Source organism: Exophiala aquamarina, assembly GCF_000709125.1.
Source record: "Exophiala aquamarina CBS 119918 chromosome Unknown aczIA-supercont1.1, whole genome shotgun sequence".
Classification (NCBI taxonomy): Eukaryota; Fungi; Ascomycota; class Eurotiomycetes; order Chaetothyriales; family Herpotrichiellaceae; genus Exophiala; species Exophiala aquamarina.
This window is the reverse complement of record NW_013550587.1, coordinates 2,251,826-2,270,080: the sequence shown is the minus strand read 5'-3', so window position 1 is coordinate 2,270,080 and position 18,255 is coordinate 2,251,826. Positions and strand designations below refer to the sequence as shown.

Here is an 18,255-nt window from a genome sequence, read left to right as displayed (position 1 = left end):
GCCTAAAGATGCCTGCTGGCGCCTGGCGTCTCCAAAGGATCCCAGCATCCCGCATACCACTGGCAGCGCTGGAATCCTTTTGGTTGCCAAACGCCTCTGGCTCCTCGTCCCTCGAGCCTTCGCTGTTGTTGGGGTACGCGCGATATCTTTGTATCTTCCACCACAACAAGCCTGTGCCCTTCTAATATCTGCTTTGAGGGCGTGTGCCTTTAGCCCCTCGGCGTTCACCCATAATGTCAGACGCTCGACTAGTTGGTCTTTGTCGCTCATCTGCTGCTGTTCCTGCTAACATCCTTCCCCGTCACTCCGTCAGGTGAGCAATCGACGCTGAGCCTGTGATTCCTCCCACTCCGGTTCAACGATCCCTCTTCATCCTCTTTATTCGATGCCTTGTCAGCCCTGAACCTATTGTTGGTCCCCTTGACCATTCAGATCCTGAGTGTTACTGCCTTTGCTAGTTATGAATGCCCCGACCACACATTCCGCCATGGCCAACAATGATACCCCTCCTCCAAAGAAGGCCACAGGCCGCAAATTACAAAAACGAAACCCCAAGCTGGGACGGTTGCCGTCTGCCCATATTCCTGCTCGCCTGCGTCTTGGTGATGATGCTCAGGAGGATGTCACTGCACCAAATAGAGGCACCAATAACCCTGGTCAATATATGCATCAATCCGTCTTCTCTATGATTGCCGCCGCCGGCTCCCGCACCGACTTCAATGCAAGATTCGACGAATCAAGTGACAGCGAAGAGGAGGCAATTGAGGAAGAGCAGGGAGATGCTGTGGCCGCCGAGCCATCAGCAAAAGCAACCGCGACGGTGACACCAGAAGGTCCCAAGACATCCAGTGACAAGAAGATGAAGCGTCTCTCTGGGAAACTTGTTCAGAGTCTGCCACGTCTATCTGCACGATCTTTGACAAAGAAATCCAAGACTTCAACTCAACAACCCAGCCCCAGCCCCCAGAGCGATTCAACCTCGAAATCCAGCAGAAGCAATCCTCGAGACGCACCGGTATTAAGCAGATTATTGACAGCTGAAGCCGAGTACCAAGAGGATGCCGAAGCCTCGGCCGAGATTGCATCTTCCCTAGAGGTCCCAAGCACCAGAAGCAGGGGCGATTCCTCACCACAGACGCTGCTTGCCACAAGGCTGATGGACATCTTTGGTTTCGCAAAACCTGAGAAGGTCGTTGCTGAATATCCTTGCTGGCTGCTAAAGAGTGTACTCTTACAGGGCTACTTGTACATCACGAAACAACATCTTTGCTTTTATGCATATCTCCCGAAGAAATCACACTCAGTCGCAAAGACCGGATATCTTGCAAAAAGAGGTCGAACCAATTCTAAATACAAGAGATACTGGTTTTCGCTGAAAGGAGACGTGCTGTCCTACTACTCAGACCCGTCGAGCCTTTACTTTCCTTCCGGCCATATCGATCTAAGATACGGCATTGCTGCAGCTGTTTCGGCAGAGAAAGGTAAGCAATCGGATGCAAGAGACTTCTCAATCACAACCGACCACCGTACATACAATTTTCGCTGCGATACTCCACAGAGTGCGAAAGAATGGGTTCAATCCTTGCAAAAGACAATCTTTCGGTCACACAATGACGGCGATAGCGTTAAGATCTCCCTCCCCTTGGAAAACATAATCGATTTTGAAGAGAGCCCGGTCGTGGAATTTGCCGAAACTGTCAAGCTCAGAGTTATTGAGAATGACGATTCATACGCCATTGACGAGGTGAGCAAAATCTGGAAAGGATCTTGGAGCTAGTGACTAACAAGACTATAGTACTTCTTTTCTTTCTTTAGCTTTGGTGCAGATGCACTCAGCGTACTTCGAGATCTGATCGTGCAAGCCCCAGGTGGGAGATCACCCGACGATGAGCAATCATTAGGAAGCAGAGGAGACTATAGTTCAAGTCCAGGACGGAGACCATTTCCTCAACGTACCACATCAGAAGGAGCAGTCAGCAATCCTAGAGTCGTAACCAGCCCAACTCTCAAAGAGCCCGTCAAGGCGACGCTAATGCCGTTCTCACTCGGAGAGGATGGCAGGATGTCCCCTCGAATGAGCGGAGAGTTTCAACGTACAAACAGTCCATCGCGATCTAGTGGCGATTTTGGTGCTGAGTATGGACGAGCAAGTTTTGATCGAGGCCGTAGGAGTGGAAGTACGAGCCGACTTGACGTGAGCAAAACGAGACGTACTGGACGCTCCCCTCTGGCTCGAAATCAGGATTCCGAGGATTCATACGTTCAGTCAATCGACAAGGAAACTGACTCGTCTACGGCACCTCTCTCACCAACAGTTGAAGCACAAATGTCAGCCAGTCAGATTCTGACACGGAGTGATGTGTTTCATCCTCCTGCAATTAACCGTATGGAAACCCTTGTTTCAATGTCGAGTGATGCAGGAAGGAAATCTTCCGAAGTCGGGACAATACTTTCCACGTCCCAAGCAGATGGTAGCGCACCAATACCGATAGGTGGCAAGACTGAGCCGGGCGGACGGCCCTCGAAAGATCGCCGTACTGCTGTGCAAGATGAGAGTGGAGACCTGGACCATGACAAGAAGTACTCAAGCTCCCCAACTCTACAGGACCTTGTCAAGGCCGGCTCGTATCCTCTGCAGCGCGCAGGAGCGTTTGCCGACTATCTGAAGAATCGCTCCGTGAATATGAGGAAATTGTTGGCCACAGAATCCATGACATACCTGGAGAAGGTGTCAGGGATGTGGACAGGCGGTCGGAAGCATTATGGCGAGAATGAGGGAGTGATACCTGATGATCGAGGTATTGACCCCGAAGATGAGGAAGCAAATGTCGGTCACGGTGACAGATTTCGCAGCCACTTTGCTCTACCAGCCACGGAAAAATTGCAGGCAACTTACTTTGCCTTCCTGCACCGTGTGCTCCCACTATACGGTAAGATCTACATCAGCAACCGCAAGTTCTGTTTCCGGAGCCTGCTCCCTGGTACGAGAACCAAATTGGTGTTACCACTCAAGGATCTTGAAAATGTGGATAAGGAGAAAGGCTTCCGATTCGGTTACCACGGCTTGGTCCTGGTCATCCGAGGCCACGAGGAGCTGTTTTTCGAGTTCAATTCGGCAGAGCACCGTGATGACTGTACTATCACTTTGTTGCATAGCCTAGAAAGCGTCCGCTATATGGGAGAATCCAGTATCTTCACACATCACGACGAGGACGATGCCGAAGTCGCAAAGGAAGAACATCGTTTGCTTCAAGAAGCACGACGAAATTCTTCTGCCGACCATCAGCTTGTGCTGCCAGATACCGCCGAGGCGATTTATAGCCACGTCGAACGTTCCGCCGTTCTCTTCGAGGATCCTCGTGCGAGCATTATCAATTTCAAGCCAGCTGAGTCTTTACGCATTACTTGCCTAACGATTGGATCCCGGGGGGACGTACAGCCTTACATTGCGTTATGCAAGGGGTTACTGGCGGAAGGACACAAGCCAAGGATTGCAACCCATGCTGAGTTTGGCCCCTGGGTTATGAAACATGGGATCGATTTCAAACCAGTCGATGGTGATCCAGCCGAGCTGATGCGTATCTGCGTGGAGAATGGCATGTTCACGTATTCTTTCCTCCGAGAAGCCTCAGCGAAATTCCGCACCTGGATTGATGAGCTGTTAGTGTCGGCATGGGAGGCATGCCAGGACAGTGATCTTTTGATCGAGTCACCCAGCGCAATGGCAGGTATTCACATAGCAGAAGCGTTGCACATTCCCTATTTTCGAGCATTCACGATGCCATGGACGCGAACCCGAGCGTACCCTCACGCATTCGCGGTACCAGAGCACAAGATAGGGGGTGCTTACAATTACTATACGTATGTCATGTTTGACAATGTGTTTTGGAAAGCAATTGCGGGTCAAGTCAATCGTTGGCGCAAGAAGGAACTTGGGTTGCGGAGCACCAATTTGGACAAGATGCAACCTAATAAGGTGCCGTTCTTGTACAATTTTTCGCCTCATGTGGTTGTACCGCCATTAGACTACAGTGATTGGGTACGGGTGACGGGATATTGGTTTCTGAACGAAGCACAAGGCTGGACGCCGCCCCCGGAGCTAACGGAGTTCATCAAGAAGGCGAGGTATGACAAGAAGAAGCTGGTGTACATCGGGTTTGGATCTATCGTGGTATCAGACCCGGCTGCACTTACCAAGACGGTGGTCGAATCTGTGTTGAAAGCTGATGTGCGATGCATTCTTTCTAAGGGTTGGAGTGATCGGCTTGGTGATCCATCAGCTGTCAAGACCGAGGTGCCGCTACCACCGGATATTCATCAGATCAAGTCTGCGCCACACGACTGGCTCTTCACGCAAATCGACGCCGCAGTGCATCACGGTGGGGCAGGAACGACAGGTGCGAGTCTGCGGGCTGGCCTACCAACGGTCATCAAACCGTTCTTCGGTGATCAATTCTTCTTTGGATCACGAGTGGAAGACCTGGGTGTCGGGATTTGTCTGAAGAAAGTCAATGTCAGTGTGTTCTCTCGGGCACTGTGGGAAGCCGTCCACAGTGAGCGAATGATTGTCAAAGCAAAGTTACTCGGAGAACATATCCGGAAGGTGAGCTCACACATTCTTAAAATTACACATGACAGGTGGAGGATTTCCAACTAACGTCGCTACAGGAGGATGGTGTGCACAACGCTATCCGAGCCATCTACAGAGACTTGGAATACGCCAAGAGTCTCGTCAAGGCCCGTGTGGCTACGCAAGAAGCACTAGCGAGCGCGGCAACCGATCTCGACGAGGGAAATGAGATCGAGGAGAATTGGACCTTCATTGGTGATGAGAGTGACCCAGAGTTACAGAAACGCATACAAGACTGGGAAGCACCCTCCCGCGGACGCGGTCCACGGGTCAGTTTGGATCGTGCGGGTTTGCGGGCAATGCAAGGTGTTGAACCCTTGCGGAAAGGGAGTATCAAGAGATTATAATAATGAGCTGGTGCGACGACCGACCCCTTGGAGTGGACAGCGGACAGCGGACGGCGGACGGTGAACGGTGTACGTTGTATGATGATGATCTTGTTTGCGCCGGTGCTCTGATTATCGAGAACTAGAGGATTTTTCACTGAGCGATTTGAGGTGCACGAGATCCCCAGTAGAATTTTTTCGGGGAAGCTCACTGGCGTTGTTTTCTGGGAATAACGAAACTAGGTGCATTGCATGCCAGACAGCCTGGTCCGACTAGGGTTGCGCAGAGCAAAGACCATGTAATGAAACGAAGCATGAAAGACGAAAGATAAAAGAATGACTCGACGATATCACGTACAGTAGAAGCACTCCTGAGTAAGGAATCCTTGCCGATTGTGTGTTTACACCGTTGAGGATGATGGTTGTTTCCGCGAACCAAACGAGACCGAAATCCGATCTGATCTTAAGCCACGCAAGTACAGTGGTAGGTAGTAATTATGTCCAGTACTGAGTACTGGGAGTCGCACTACTGCGAAACGTAAGCATTCCGTAGCATATACAGTATATCCCCCCTGGGTTTTCCAAGGCCGCGGCAGTATTTTCCATCGGCGAATTAGTTTGTCACTCGGTACACATTATTAGTCAATGAATTCTGTACTTGGTGCCCAAAGGCGGACCCGCAGGAGCGACCCTGCAGTATGAGGACGGAGCGCCGCGGTATCCGGCCGTTCTTCCCACCCTACTATAGTGCTATCTGTGTACTGTAGAGCACGAAAGGCAGTTGTCGTAAGCCACGCGGCAGAGGTGTCAATCAGCTTGGCGCAACGCAAGGCTCGACGGGGGGCTCCATGCACTTGGTATAGCAATTTCAGGTATGTAGGTAGTACTCCACAGGCTGAGATGGAGGCAAGTCATTCTGAATAATCAATCATTCGGTTCTCTGGAATGACGTGGCTCATTAAATTGTATAGTGTACAACCGAATGCATGACGAGGCAAGGAGGGCGGAGGGTTGAGGGCTGAGAATCGGAAGGAACGGATACCTCGTAAGCTGGCGGTTGGTTTGTGAGATGGTAGCTGCGCGTATTCAGCAAACGCAGAAGGGGAAAAAGGCGCCCTCGGGCGCCATTCCGCCGAAATCCACCGCCACTCCACTCTTCTCTGTGGTGGGGTTCCTTGAAGTAACACGGAAGTTGAGGATATCGACATATCATGCGTACAGTAGAAGAAGGGTGTGTGCTTAATTGTGCGCCCTCTGTGATTGGGTTGGTCAATTCGTTCTCCCAGGTTCTTGGCCACCTGGGGGTTGGAAATGCAGGGCAAAGGCAACGGCCAAGCTTGGGCGGAGCATCAGGGGCAAAGACAGACATCTATATCGGGTATGTATCTGCATTGTGGAGGAAGGACTGGAGGAGGAGGAGGAGGAGGAGGAAAGGAGCAGTGGGTATGGAGGATTTGGGGTTTGAGCCTTGCAGATTGATAGCTTTGCGATGCATGCCAGCAGTTGTAGGGCATTGTTGATGAGCATGAATTGTTGAATCAGGTATTCTTCGAGACGGCAGGGAGCCCTTCCGTCAGGAGAGGAAGAATGCCACTGAGGCTGACACTTATAGAATTACTGGACAATGGACATATGGTCTTAGCCTTTTTCGCGAGAATGACGAACTCGGTTCTCAGCTTGCATACGAGATACTCTGTATCTACCTCACAGCGGATGTGAACAATGCCTGGCGTGAAGCGTATGTTGTGTGTACCTTGGATGGGTTGGGTATCTGGGTTGAGAAAGTTGGAAGTGGCGGTGGTGGCGGTGACGGTGGTGGCGGGGTTGTTGGGGTTGATGGTGAGTCTGACCGTCGATGTGGTTTCTCCCCCAAGTCGAGTTAGTCCGGTTCCGGAGTACCAGGCATGCGATGCGGATTATTTTTCCGATTTATGGTTGAATTGCAGGTGCCGATCCGAGAATGAGGCGCCAGTGGGAAAGAAACTCGAGATGAACCTTGGACGGTGGTGATGACACCTCCAACACATGTACAACACCTGAGGTACTCGTACCTCCCCAGACACTCGGGTCGAATGGTTGTCAAGTTGTCATGTTCTGCTCACCGCTCAAGATTATTTTAAGCATGATGGCGGCAAAGTTTGTGGCTGCGGCCAAAGAGGCCAACTCCGTTGCATCCATTTGTTCCGTGCACGTCGGAACATGTATAGAGACCATGGAGTTTTCTCCCAAGTCGCAAAGTCTGCGACCAACAAGGGAAGGGGCATTCGAGCGCGCGTCTCAAGGTTTCGTCGATTGAGTACGAGTAATTAATTAGCACAATACTACCCGGCGAAAGTGGTTGAGCGTCGAGAATGGAAAGAGATTGACACTGGCCCTGGCATGTCAGACGTGAGTCTGTCGTAGGTTCGTGACTCGTGACTCGTGACTTCGCGCCAGGGAGTACTAGCGAGTGACACGCACCCGGACCTCTAGGACTAGATAGGACTAGCGCAGGCAGGTGTCCCTCCTTTCCCGACACTTGTTCCGACACTAAAGTGAATGAGGAAGCTCTGCGCCGGGATAAGCATATCCGTGGAAAGTCCTCTGCCCCCACTCGAGAGGAAGGTGCAGCCAGGTTATCAAGGAGGGAAATCGTGAAGAACTTTATGGAACCCGTGGTTCAGGGTGGTGGCCCGTGGGTGGGTGCAAGAGCAAGCACGTGCCTCGCTTGATCTGCCGCAGAATGCTCCCTTTGGGTGCGCTGTGACAGTGTAGGGAGGATTGGAGTCTGTGGGAGGGTAAGTGTTCCTGTAGTCAAGGTTCGATACCACTCGTAAGCACTGTAGGAAATACCAGCGTTAAGCAGCACCAGCCAGCACCTTCAAATGCTGGTTTCTTCTCTTCATTCTCGATTCTCGATCCTCGATCCTCGATCCTCGATCCCGTCTTGCCTGCATCCTGTCTTCCGTCCCAGTCTGACAGTCCGCGCAGCCGCCCAGCCGCCCATCTGCACAACTGCCATTGCTTCTGCTGTTGAACCGTTCCGTACCCCTGGCTTGTTTGCTCGCTTCCTCGCTTCCTCGCTTCTTCGCTAGCTGCTTGTCACCACCTCGTCTACCAATTCCTCACTTCAAGTTCGTCGCGAAAGATTCGGCTTCGGTTCCATGAGGTTGTCCTTATTGGTACCACTCTTGACTATTCCGCATTGTATCCGGAGTCATGCCGGATTTCTTATCCTTGCCAGCCAATGTATTCACCGGCGTCTGTATCGGTTGCACCACCGACTCTTACCGTGAGTCAGATTTCACCCCACCCCCAGCAGAGCGTCGTAGCCTCCTAGAACAGACCATGAGCGACTCGTCCGTAGACTGTATAACTCCGTACCATTCCCGGTCTCACCACGCATTTCTCACACTCGCAACAGTTTAATTGCCCGTCCACCCCGTCACCCGCAATGCACCGGGATGCACCGCAAAATGGACGATTGTGCTCCATACCCGTCCACCTGCCATGGCTGGTCACCGCTTCTGAGTGCTGCTGCTGCTGCTACTGTTACTGTCTGTGAGTCGAGCTAGTCAAGTTCTAGGCCTGCCCACTTTATACCATCGGCATCGGCAGTCATCCTGAAAACCTCTTCTCTGGTCTTGAGATTCTCCGCATTGGTCTAGATTAGCCTATCCTTCCTCGCCTCCTGTCCATCGGAAGATCCCTATGTCCACTTATGTTTCGAAAACTCCATTCCTCCCGAATACCGCTTGTCATTGACCCGTTGTCGCTCGCCCTCGAAACTGGCCCACTCTCGACTCCGTAGTTTGTGGTCTTCGAGTGCCCGCTAAAAACTCCCTCTTACCGTCCACGGCTCCCTGTACGAGTAGATCTGACCTCTCATACTACCATATGAGTGCGTGCCTACAATCTACTACTCAGTAGTAGGCTACCACCATCCCATGGACAGGTACTATTGTTCATTCTCCTACACTGGCCGTCATTACCCTTTTGCGTCCTGCTTCGACACACACACACGCTCACACACATCCAGATGGCCAACCACCCAGAGTTCTGAATTTCATGCCACCACCCACCACCGACCTCCGACTGCCACCATCGACAGTTATGCCCTACCACACTTGATCGAGATTGACTTGCTCCCATCTCCACTCTTCTCCCGCTCCCGATATTCTCCCAACACATCATTCGATCTAGACAAAAACACCTCGGGTGCCCACTACTACCTCTGCCCATACTCGCTTTTCTTCTTTTCTCGCTCCCTTCACTCCGTCGTCTGCTCTCCCCTCGTCTCGGATCACTCTTCTGGTAGACGACTCAGCAGTCCTTCCTGCTCGGTATTCCGTGGGTCTAGTCCCTTTTACCCAAGTATTCACGGATGTTGGACGACGTCAGCACTCTTGACCTCGGCGACACACTATGAAGTCCGTCACCATCTCAGCCAGCCTCTCACCACCGTTGGCCTCTCCTTCTGCGGGCGTGACGAAATCTGCCCCTCAACTTCCAATCTCGAGATCAAACAATTCCACATGGGAGAAGCCTGAGCGTGCCCGTACTAGTCATGCTTGCGAACCTTGTCGTGAGCGCAAGACCAAATGTGATGGTGAACGTCCTTCTTGCCGCCGCTGTTCACATACAGGCACTTCCTGTCATTATGGCTACGGCAAAGGTTGGAGAAAACGAAAGTCAGTCGGCGCATATTCAAATCCTCCCTTTGCAGCCCTTTCAAGCCGTTCATCCGCGACTTCTGCCAGTTCTGCAACCTCGGTTTCATCGAGCTGACTCTTTATCATTTGGCAGGACTGCTGAGGATCTCACGGCCACGTCGCGACGTTTGGCCCGCTACGAGGCTCTTCTAGCCGAGATCTTGCCCATGGTCTCCTTGGAAGTCAGGGAATTAATTGAAGATGCGCGTGACCAGGTAAGCATATGGTCTGCTCCAAACCGCTATCTACTTTTCTCATCCGTCTGGCCCAGGACGCCGCAAATTCAAATGGATCTGAGACGAATGAAACCGAGCAAGGCTATCCGCCAGTTCCCTCCCTCCAATCTGAGTCGTCCACCATGTCCAGTACAGCCAGCAGAATACTCCTTCCGTTCCCCGTTCCAAGTCCTCTGACTTCGGTTTCGTCGAGATTGTCAGTCACTCAAGGGCCTTTTGACCCGGTCTCGCCACCTACCATTGTATCTAACGCAACTGTACCAAGTCCTGGTGCAGGTATACCTTCGTCTCAGGCGCGACTTTCGCCTGACGCACTACCTCGGCTGCCATCAATTACACCCGACGGTCAGCTCATTGATCCGACCCGCCGAGAGCTCTCACCACCGAAGCTGCATCGACTAAGTGATGCGAAGCCAGAATTTGCACCTGATCGCTTTGGAATATCATCCGTTTCTCCTAGCAGTCAGATATTACTCGGAGGTTTGTTTTCTCCACCGAGTTTTGGACGAATCTACATTAACACTCGGATCAGTGAATACGAAACTGCAACAGTCTCCTGGTTGAGGCCCACTCAGCCAAAATTCGTCGTCATTTGACTTTGATTATTATTCCACCAGCAAATACGGGAGATGCGCTGTTATCACCGTATCAACTCGATGGCCATGGATCGAACTTTTACCATTGCTTTCCCCCGGCAGGAGATTGTCCTCCCTTCAAGGATAATCTCAAACTAATGGTGGGTCAAACGCTACCACTCAAAGCCTCGGTTTAACGTTTGATGACTGGACGTTATGGGAACAGCACACTATCGATGCGAAGAAGCATGATCGACAAGCTCACGGACATCTTTCCAGTTAGCGGATAGCGTTCCGTGGTACTGATTTCCTCCTCCTTTCCCCAGCAGGGACCCTTTTTCGCCTTGGCATGTTCCAGATCATGGCATTCATTGTCATTTAGATCATATCGATATGGGGATCTGCTGGTCAGTCGAAGCCCTCATTGACGATCACCCACACGGAGATTCGACAATTTGTGTTTGGAGATCGCGAAAGCGCCAATGCTGCATTGGCAACGCACACCAAAATGGAGAAATGGGGAATCGGGGGGGAAAACTTTCTTGCGCTTATGCAGGGCAAGGTGGAGCATTGCGATGTGGTTTCGGAAGAAAAGCACCGCCCTCCATCTGACTCCTCCGTTTCGGTAAACAAAGAGCCATGATTGGATCCCTCGGCTCAAATTTCCATCCAACCCAACCTCGGCTGGTGCCGCATAATTACATATTCCGATTTGACACATTATTCTGTCACAATTTATGCCCAAATCCCATGACGTTGTGTCGGCGTGTCACCTTTACCATAGCAGTATGAATGCTGAGAGCCCTTTGGCTTCCTGGCTGGCCGCCGCCTTGGACAATGTCTGTCAGCAGAAGAATACACTTGTCGTTATCAATAGCAGCGTGGGAGACGGCCCGAACACGGCGCTGCATCTTCCTTGGTCATCGACACAAGATCTGCAGTCTGCCAACGGACATACAAATGCTTCACCAGGAAAATGCGTGAAGGGCGTAAGGTGTCAACATCTCATGTTGCGAAATGAACGGAGAACAATTGCTGGACTCGGAATTGCCTGGTCGGCCATAGATTGAAGTCTCTCGTTGTGTCATTTTTACGTCAGGTTCAGATGCAAACACAACAGAACAGGTGAATGCACCATGTTAGTGGGGCAAGCCAACTCACCCACCAAGGCCTGAGGAATAGCGAAAACTCTAGAGGAACAACATCAGGGGCTCCTTCCAGTTCTGCCTACGAAATTATTTTTGACAATCGAGACTAAGAATAACTGGCCTGAGAAACGGGAGAGACTGGACTTTCCTCTCAGATTGTTTGACGAGACACGATGACCATGAATTTATCTTATGAATCTAGAGGAAACTTGCACTATAACGGGGATTATACTGCACATAAAAGTTGGATTTGCTCCAAGAGGGCCCATCAAAAATTCTGCTTTGTTTCAAAGAAAGCTACAAATGGCTAGGATGTAGAACTCCAAAAAGGAGATCACGTACCGTTTCCTAACTAGCATTGGTTTTATTGTGAAGACGAAGAAGCCTTTCTCAGCATTCGCAGCATTCGCAGCATCATATTAATGATATCAAACCCCTTTCTTGAAAGCGAAACTGGCCTGTACCGAACAGGTGTCTGTCTGTCTTTCTTCATTCTAGAGGTCCGGCGGGCAACCACTCACCACGTGACTGAGGCCCGATGACATCACCCAGCACGGTCCCTTGCTCCGTGCATAACCGGGCCAGCCCCGAGTCACATTGTTTCTGGATCCGAAGCCCTGTCCAATTCTTTTGGAGCTTGGATTCTTATTGGCAAGGCTGACTAGGCAAGCCTCTTCGTTGCATTCCATCACCACTCAAGTTTGGAGACATTGAAATGGTTGCGTTTGTCCATGCGTTCGGGTGAGCGTGCGCATACGGTGTCTTTCGGTTTCAAGAAATAATACCCATCTCCGGCGCGGATGTTCTCGATTGGACTTGTCAAGGACTGATTTGGGATAACAACTGGCGAGGTGCAAAGTGGAATGGCAAGGAGGACGGATGCGGTTTGAATGTTACCTTCTGCTCACCTTCGTTTCGCCGTTTACTCTATGTATGGTTGAGGAGTACGGCTTTTTTGAAAAAGAGAGTAAGGAAGGAACACAGGAAGGACAAGACAGGAGATCTCCACCTCTACATATCGGGGCACACTACGCTCTTCGCGGCGGCGAACCACGAACAAAGCCACCCAACGAAACATTACAATACAGTACTCCCAGAAATACCAGCATCTATGAACAACCAGACCACCAACAACACGGCAGGCATGCAAGCACAACTCAGCGCCTCGCTCCTGTCACGGCACAACCTCTCCGTGTCCCCAGCGTGGCTTGCGGACTTCCTGTCCTCGTCCTCGCGCGGCCCGAACGCGCCGCTGCTGGCCCTGACATCCACCGCACAGTTCCGCGTGCTGGCTAGTGACATCCGGAACTCTCTTGCACCACCGGCGCCGGAGAACCTGCTGCCCGAGGGCGTCGCAGATGTCAACGTCAAGGAGCGCCGCCTGAAGGGTGCCGTCGTTGTGCAAGTGCTAGATGTCATTGACATCGGGAGTAGTATGTGGTCCCAGGTTGAGGCTATTGAGAGGGTGGAGCGCGGGGAGAAGATTCGGGGGCGGGAGGTCATTCGGTCCGTGGGCGGTGCAGGTGGTGGCGAGGACAGCGGTGGTGCTGGCGGTCCTACAGCGGCGTCGATGTCGGCGACCGGTGACAAGAAACTTACTTCCGGCCCACACAAGCTCCTCGTCCAAGACGCGAAAGGAACCCAAGTCCTGGCGTTCGAGCTCGTCAAGATCCCCAAGATCGCGCTTTCCAATCCCGCCTCGGTGGCGGCCCCTCCCGCTGCCGCCAATGCTGCTGGCAACCCGCCTCAGCAGAGTCTACAGGTCGTCGACGACCCGGGCATGTTCATCGGGTGTAAATTGCTGCTGAAGCCTGGTACCGTCGTGCGGAGGGGTGTTGTCATGCTCACGCCTGAGGACTCTGCTGTTCTGGGTGGCAAGGTCGAGGCTTGGGATCGGAAGTGGAAGGCTGAGAGGAAGGATAGATTGACTGCGCTGATTGCTGAGGGTGATGGTGCTGGTGCTGGTCCTGGTGGATTGGGATGAGGATGGAGATCAAAGGGTGAAGAGAGAGCACGCGCGTTAAAATGGATCATGCGGGCTTGATTGGGTTCCTGCGTCGTACAAGGGCGACCTACTCGATTACCTGGCTATGCTGGGTTACAAGCTGATTGCGGAGCTAGAAGAGCTCCATCAAGCTTCGACTGCCACTTCCACACTCCATGGTGCCAACATCTTCGCCTTCAGCAAATCCTCGACACGGCCTGTTTCTTCATAGGCTCTGGCCAGGTCATCTGCCGCGAGATTGCCGCCTGGTGGTATCATTTTGTTCCCATTAAGAACTGCCATCTCCGCAGCGTACGAGAAGTCTGAGCCGTCATTTCCCACAGCAGTGGCTTGGGACAGCTCCAGCCAGCCTTGCGGTTGACCTGGGGCGAGCATGATGCCATAGAGAGCGTCTGTAACCACGGCCATTCGGCGCATTTCAGAAGCCTTTTGTTGCTGATTCTTGCAGACAACGATCCTAGCCAGGAACTTCGTAACCTGGATCTGATCGAGCACACCGACCTTATCGCTCTGCCTCAAGGCCTTCAAGCTCTCCTCCACCGCATCCAATACATCTTCGTCCGCATCCAGCAGCCCCGTGACCGCCAACAGAGCCACGGCTTGCACGTGACCCGGGTGAATTTCAATCACACCGAAAAGCTGCGATCGCGCTGCCTCCTTCTCCGCCTCGCCCCCTTTCGCCCAGAGTACTTGTGCCAGCATGCACACCACATCAGGCTCGTTGCCTGATGCTTCGAGCGCCGCTTGGAACATCTTGATCGAGGGCTCGATTTGTTTCAGGTGGCTGTGTGCAAGCCCACATGTGATATGAGCAGACAGTCTCCATTTACGCCGGGCTTCGCTGTACGCTGGCCCGAATTCGTCTGGGTCGTCGGAGAGGTCGAGAGCTGTTTCAGCGTTGGAGATTGCGTCTTCGAACTCACATTTTCCTAACAGAGCGCGAGCCAGATCTGCTTTGGCCTGCGCGAATCGCACCAGAAACTCGTTGGATTCGGATTTCTCGTATGCAAGTTCCGCAGCGCCGCACACTTCTTCTAGCGCTTCTGCACTGGTGCTGAAGTCGCCTACTCGCTCGGCGAAAAGCGCGAGGAGTTGCGTTGCGACCGTGTCATGTGGTGTTTGGGTGTGCAGTTGACGCAGCGCAAATAAAGGTTGGAGAAGTGCTGCGCTAACCTCTTGGGACGATGACCTCGGCGACGCTTGTTCTTTAAGCAGGTGGTCGAAAACAGACAGCGGGAAGTGGCGTTTTGCCGGGAGGAGAGACGAGTCTGCGATTTCGAACGCATGCATGAACAGCCCTCTTGCCTCCTTCACGTTCCCAAATAGTGTTGCGAGAATGCCCTGCCCGATCCACGCATTTGCATACTCTGGATCTTCGGATTGCGCTCGTGTGAACGCGTCGTTCGCGAGCTGATGGTCGTTGTTGATCAAGTAGAGCACCCCAAGATCCGTCCATGTCCTCGCGCTGTGGTCGTTCAAGTGCAGGCTCCGCACGAACGCGTGCTGCGAGATTTTCGGGCTGAGTGTCATAGTCACGACTCCCAATGCATTCCAGAACTCCGAGTTCCCAGCCTCCAGCTCGATCGCGCGTTTGAAGCATTTCATCGCCGCGCGCAGGAAACGTTGTGGTTTCTTACCTCTGCCGTAAGGAGAGCCAGATTCGGATAGGGATGTGTGGGCTTGGTGTTCGGCCCAGCCTAGGTTGTACCAGCTAACGGCACGAGCGTGTGTGTCGTTGGTGGATGCGGAGATTGCGCGCTTGTGCGCAAGGATAGAGCCGATGAGCCATTGGTCTGCTATGCTGCTACTGCTGAGTTTGGTGGAATATAGTGTCGTTTCTTCAGAGTCGGGCGCATGGTCGCCTTTCTTCAACAGGTGGATGCCGACTTTATCCACTTCGCTGAGAGTTTCGAAGCTGGATCCGTCCGCGGCTTGAAGCAGCAGAGAGTAGATTGTTTCGAGATCTGCGGCATCACCGGCAAATGACTTCAGGTGCCCCAGTACTGCACAAGCATCGCCGACTGACTTCCATAGATTAAAAACAACAGTGTTTTGCTGTGCGATATCCGCGGCGACCTTGAGAGCTTGAGCAGCAAGTTTCGATGCTTCGCCGAACATGCCCAGCGCAACTTTTGCCCAGGCGCTTTCTGAAATCGTCTGAAGGAGGGCGATCAGCACGCCGAACTCTCTTGGCTTCAGCGCGAGTACGTCTTCATACGCGGCGATCGCTTCGTTGAAGGAACCCATTTCCCGCTGCACGTTGGCCAGCATGTACTTCGCGAACCAGGTCTCGTCGGCAGGTAGGCCGTGGTCGATACTCTCTGCCTTCGCGAACGCCCTCGTGGCGGCGATATGGCGGCCCGCGTTGTGGTAGCTTTCGCCCAGGCCGACCCAGGAGTAGTAGTCGTTCGGGGCAATTCTCAAGGCCGATTGGAAGGAAACGATGCTTTGGGAGTACTGTTGCTTGTTCATCTGCACGACGCCAAGAGCTGCGTAGGGCCAACTGTAGGCTTTCTTCTTCGATCCTGGTGCAGGTCGGGCTTTCCCTGAGGTCACCACACGCTGTGCCACGAGCTCGACCAGGTCCCATTCCACCGTGTCAGAGAATGCTCTGGCTAGTCGGTGGGCGGCTTCTAGCTCCGATGTGGATAGCTCGAATGCTTTTTGTAATGCCACTCGTGCACGCTGCTTGCTCTTGCCATAGTCCTGGAAATAGACGCCGAGCAAGGTGTATGCCGGAGCGTTGCTGGGGTTGGCTTTGATGGCGTCGATGAGATAACGGTAGGGACCGGCCTTGTCCTTCCGAGCAGCTGGCGAAGGATTCATGTGCCACAAGCAGTACGCGATCCGGTACAGAGTGACGGATTTCATGGTTAGATTCTTGACTTTCTCTGCTTCAATCGAGGACAAGACACTTTGCAATTCGTCCAGGCCGGCTTGCAGCTCTCCGTTCTGTGTCCAACACCACGCCAGCTCCAGCTTGATCCTGGCATTATCAGGGTCACGCTGTGCAGCCTGGCCGAGGAACTTGACCGCCTCCGCCCAGTGTTCATCGTCTTCGTAGATGAGCCCAATGCCCAGCAGTGCTGGGGTAAGCAGTGGCTTGCGTTGAAGAATATCTTGGAATAGTTCCTTGGCCTCGGGGTGATGCCGCGGTGATTGGAAGGTAATCAACGCGTTGGCAAGGATGAGATTGACTCCATCGAGGCTGTTGTGCAGATCGAGACAGAGTTGCGCCTGTGCATTGGCATGGAGAGTCTGAGCCTTGCGAGCCGTGTCAACTGCGCTCTGCCATTCCTCAAGCTGCCCATATGTGTATGCCAGGACGCGGTGACCGAGAAGAGAATCCGTGGCTTCTTCTAGCCCTTCATTCATGAGGATCAGCTGCGCCGCTTCGGTCAAACGCGCGTGTGTTTCTGCGGCATTTTCTGCTTCTTTCTCTTCCACGGGCAAATGGGGGAAGGGTGAAGAATCGCTGTCAAGGAAACCCTTGAGAATTTTACTTAAGCCTTCGTCAGGAAAATACTCAATGTATTCGCGGAGCACGTTGACATCCCATTCGTTAATTTCTTCGGCGTCCACCCATTCGAGAGCAATCTTCCAGGCGAGCGGGTATGGTTGTTTGATGATGACCATGCCGTTTGCCATGTTGATGATCTTATCGCGATGCTCCTCCTTTGCTTCTTTTGGAAGCACGAGGAGGTTGTCGTACATACGCTGGAAAAGCTTTTGTTCGAGATCGTGGCGGGCGTCGTCATCTCTGGTCCAATCAATGAGTGCAGCGTACTTCTCCTCCACTTGAAACTTGCCAATGGCCTCGAACTTGACCTGTCGAGTCACTTGATCAATCTTTGAACCAATTCGTGTTCGTCTCTCTCCAATCTGCGAATTGACCCATTCCTTCTCCTCGGCCTGTGCAGATTCGAGAATTCGCTGATACGCGAGGCTAGGTTGAAGGACTCGACCTTCGAGGACAGGGTAGAGGCTTGATGTTGGCAGAATAAGTTCGAGGGCTCTTCGATATTGTCGCTGGCTTCCATGCTTCTTCGCGAAGAGCTCGTACTTGTCGATCACCGACTGACATTGGACTCTATCTTCAGCTTGGGCATACAGTTGTGCCAGGTTGAAAGCGGCATCATGATATTGGTCCAACTTCAGGCTGGTTTGCTTTTCGTAAAGTGTGATCAGACCTTTGTAAGCCTGGGGATCATGTGGCTTGAGATGGGAAGCCTTCTCAATTGCCTTCTCTGCAGAATCCAGATCACCTAGCTTTTCTCTTGCAAACCCTAAAAATAAAAAGGCAGTGTGATTCTTGTTGTCCCCTTTGATCAATTCTTCAGCCTGTTCTGCGGCCTTAGCAAATTGACCAGCATCAAGCGAAGCCTTGATGGCTTTCAAGGCTGCCTTTGCGGAAGCCATGTCGGCATTTGATTGGCAAGAGCCACGTTTCAGGCTGTGGATTGAACAGGCTTTATGAGTCTTGAAATTGGCATCTCAAGGCGTAACCCGAATTAACGACACTGTGTGGATTCCGAGGCGTAGTGAAGTGGGCATTCCCAGGTCAATTACTGCGAATTCAAATTCCAGTCTCCAGCACTCTGTGAGAGGCCATCAGGCTTCGAGCGTGGATAGAGTCCTAAAGTG

At 52.4% G+C, this 18,255-nt stretch overlaps 4 protein-coding genes across 4 annotated transcripts; 3 read left to right on the top strand and 1 right to left on the bottom strand.

Moving 5' to 3' along the window:
• Positions 1-487: 487 nt before the first annotated feature.
• On the top strand, positions 488-4,977 carry A1O9_00805 (sterol 3beta-glucosyltransferase; the record flags this gene model as incomplete). Its single annotated transcript, XM_013409968.1, has 3 exons — positions 488-1,744; positions 1,796-4,603; positions 4,669-4,977. 3 exons carry the CDS (start codon positions 488-490, stop codon positions 4,975-4,977), a joined length of 4,374 nt encoding a protein of 1,457 aa, XP_013265422.1.
• A 4,571-nt stretch (positions 4,978-9,548) lies between these two features.
• A1O9_00804 (uncharacterized protein) lies at positions 9,549-10,455 on the top strand (the record flags this gene model as incomplete). The annotated part of the gene is made up of 3 exons (XM_013409967.1): positions 9,549-9,630; positions 9,672-9,862; positions 9,919-10,455. Coding segments are annotated over 3 exons (810 nt in total), but the record flags the coding sequence as incomplete, so codon positions are not given.
• Positions 10,456-12,717: 2,262 nt separating this feature from the next.
• On the top strand, positions 12,718-13,590 carry A1O9_00803 (uncharacterized protein; the record flags this gene model as incomplete). Its single annotated transcript, XM_013409966.1, has 1 exon — positions 12,718-13,590. The coding sequence occupies one exon, from the start codon at positions 12,718-12,720 to the stop codon at positions 13,588-13,590; it is 873 nt and encodes a 290-aa protein (XP_013265420.1).
• Positions 13,591-13,737: 147 nt separating this feature from the next.
• Positions 13,738-18,030, bottom strand: A1O9_00802 (uncharacterized protein; the record flags this gene model as incomplete). The annotated part of the gene is made up of 1 exon (XM_013409965.1): positions 13,738-18,030. One exon carries the CDS (start codon positions 18,028-18,030, stop codon positions 13,738-13,740), a length of 4,293 nt encoding a protein of 1,430 aa, XP_013265419.1.
• Between the last annotated feature and the right edge of the window lie 225 nt (positions 18,031-18,255).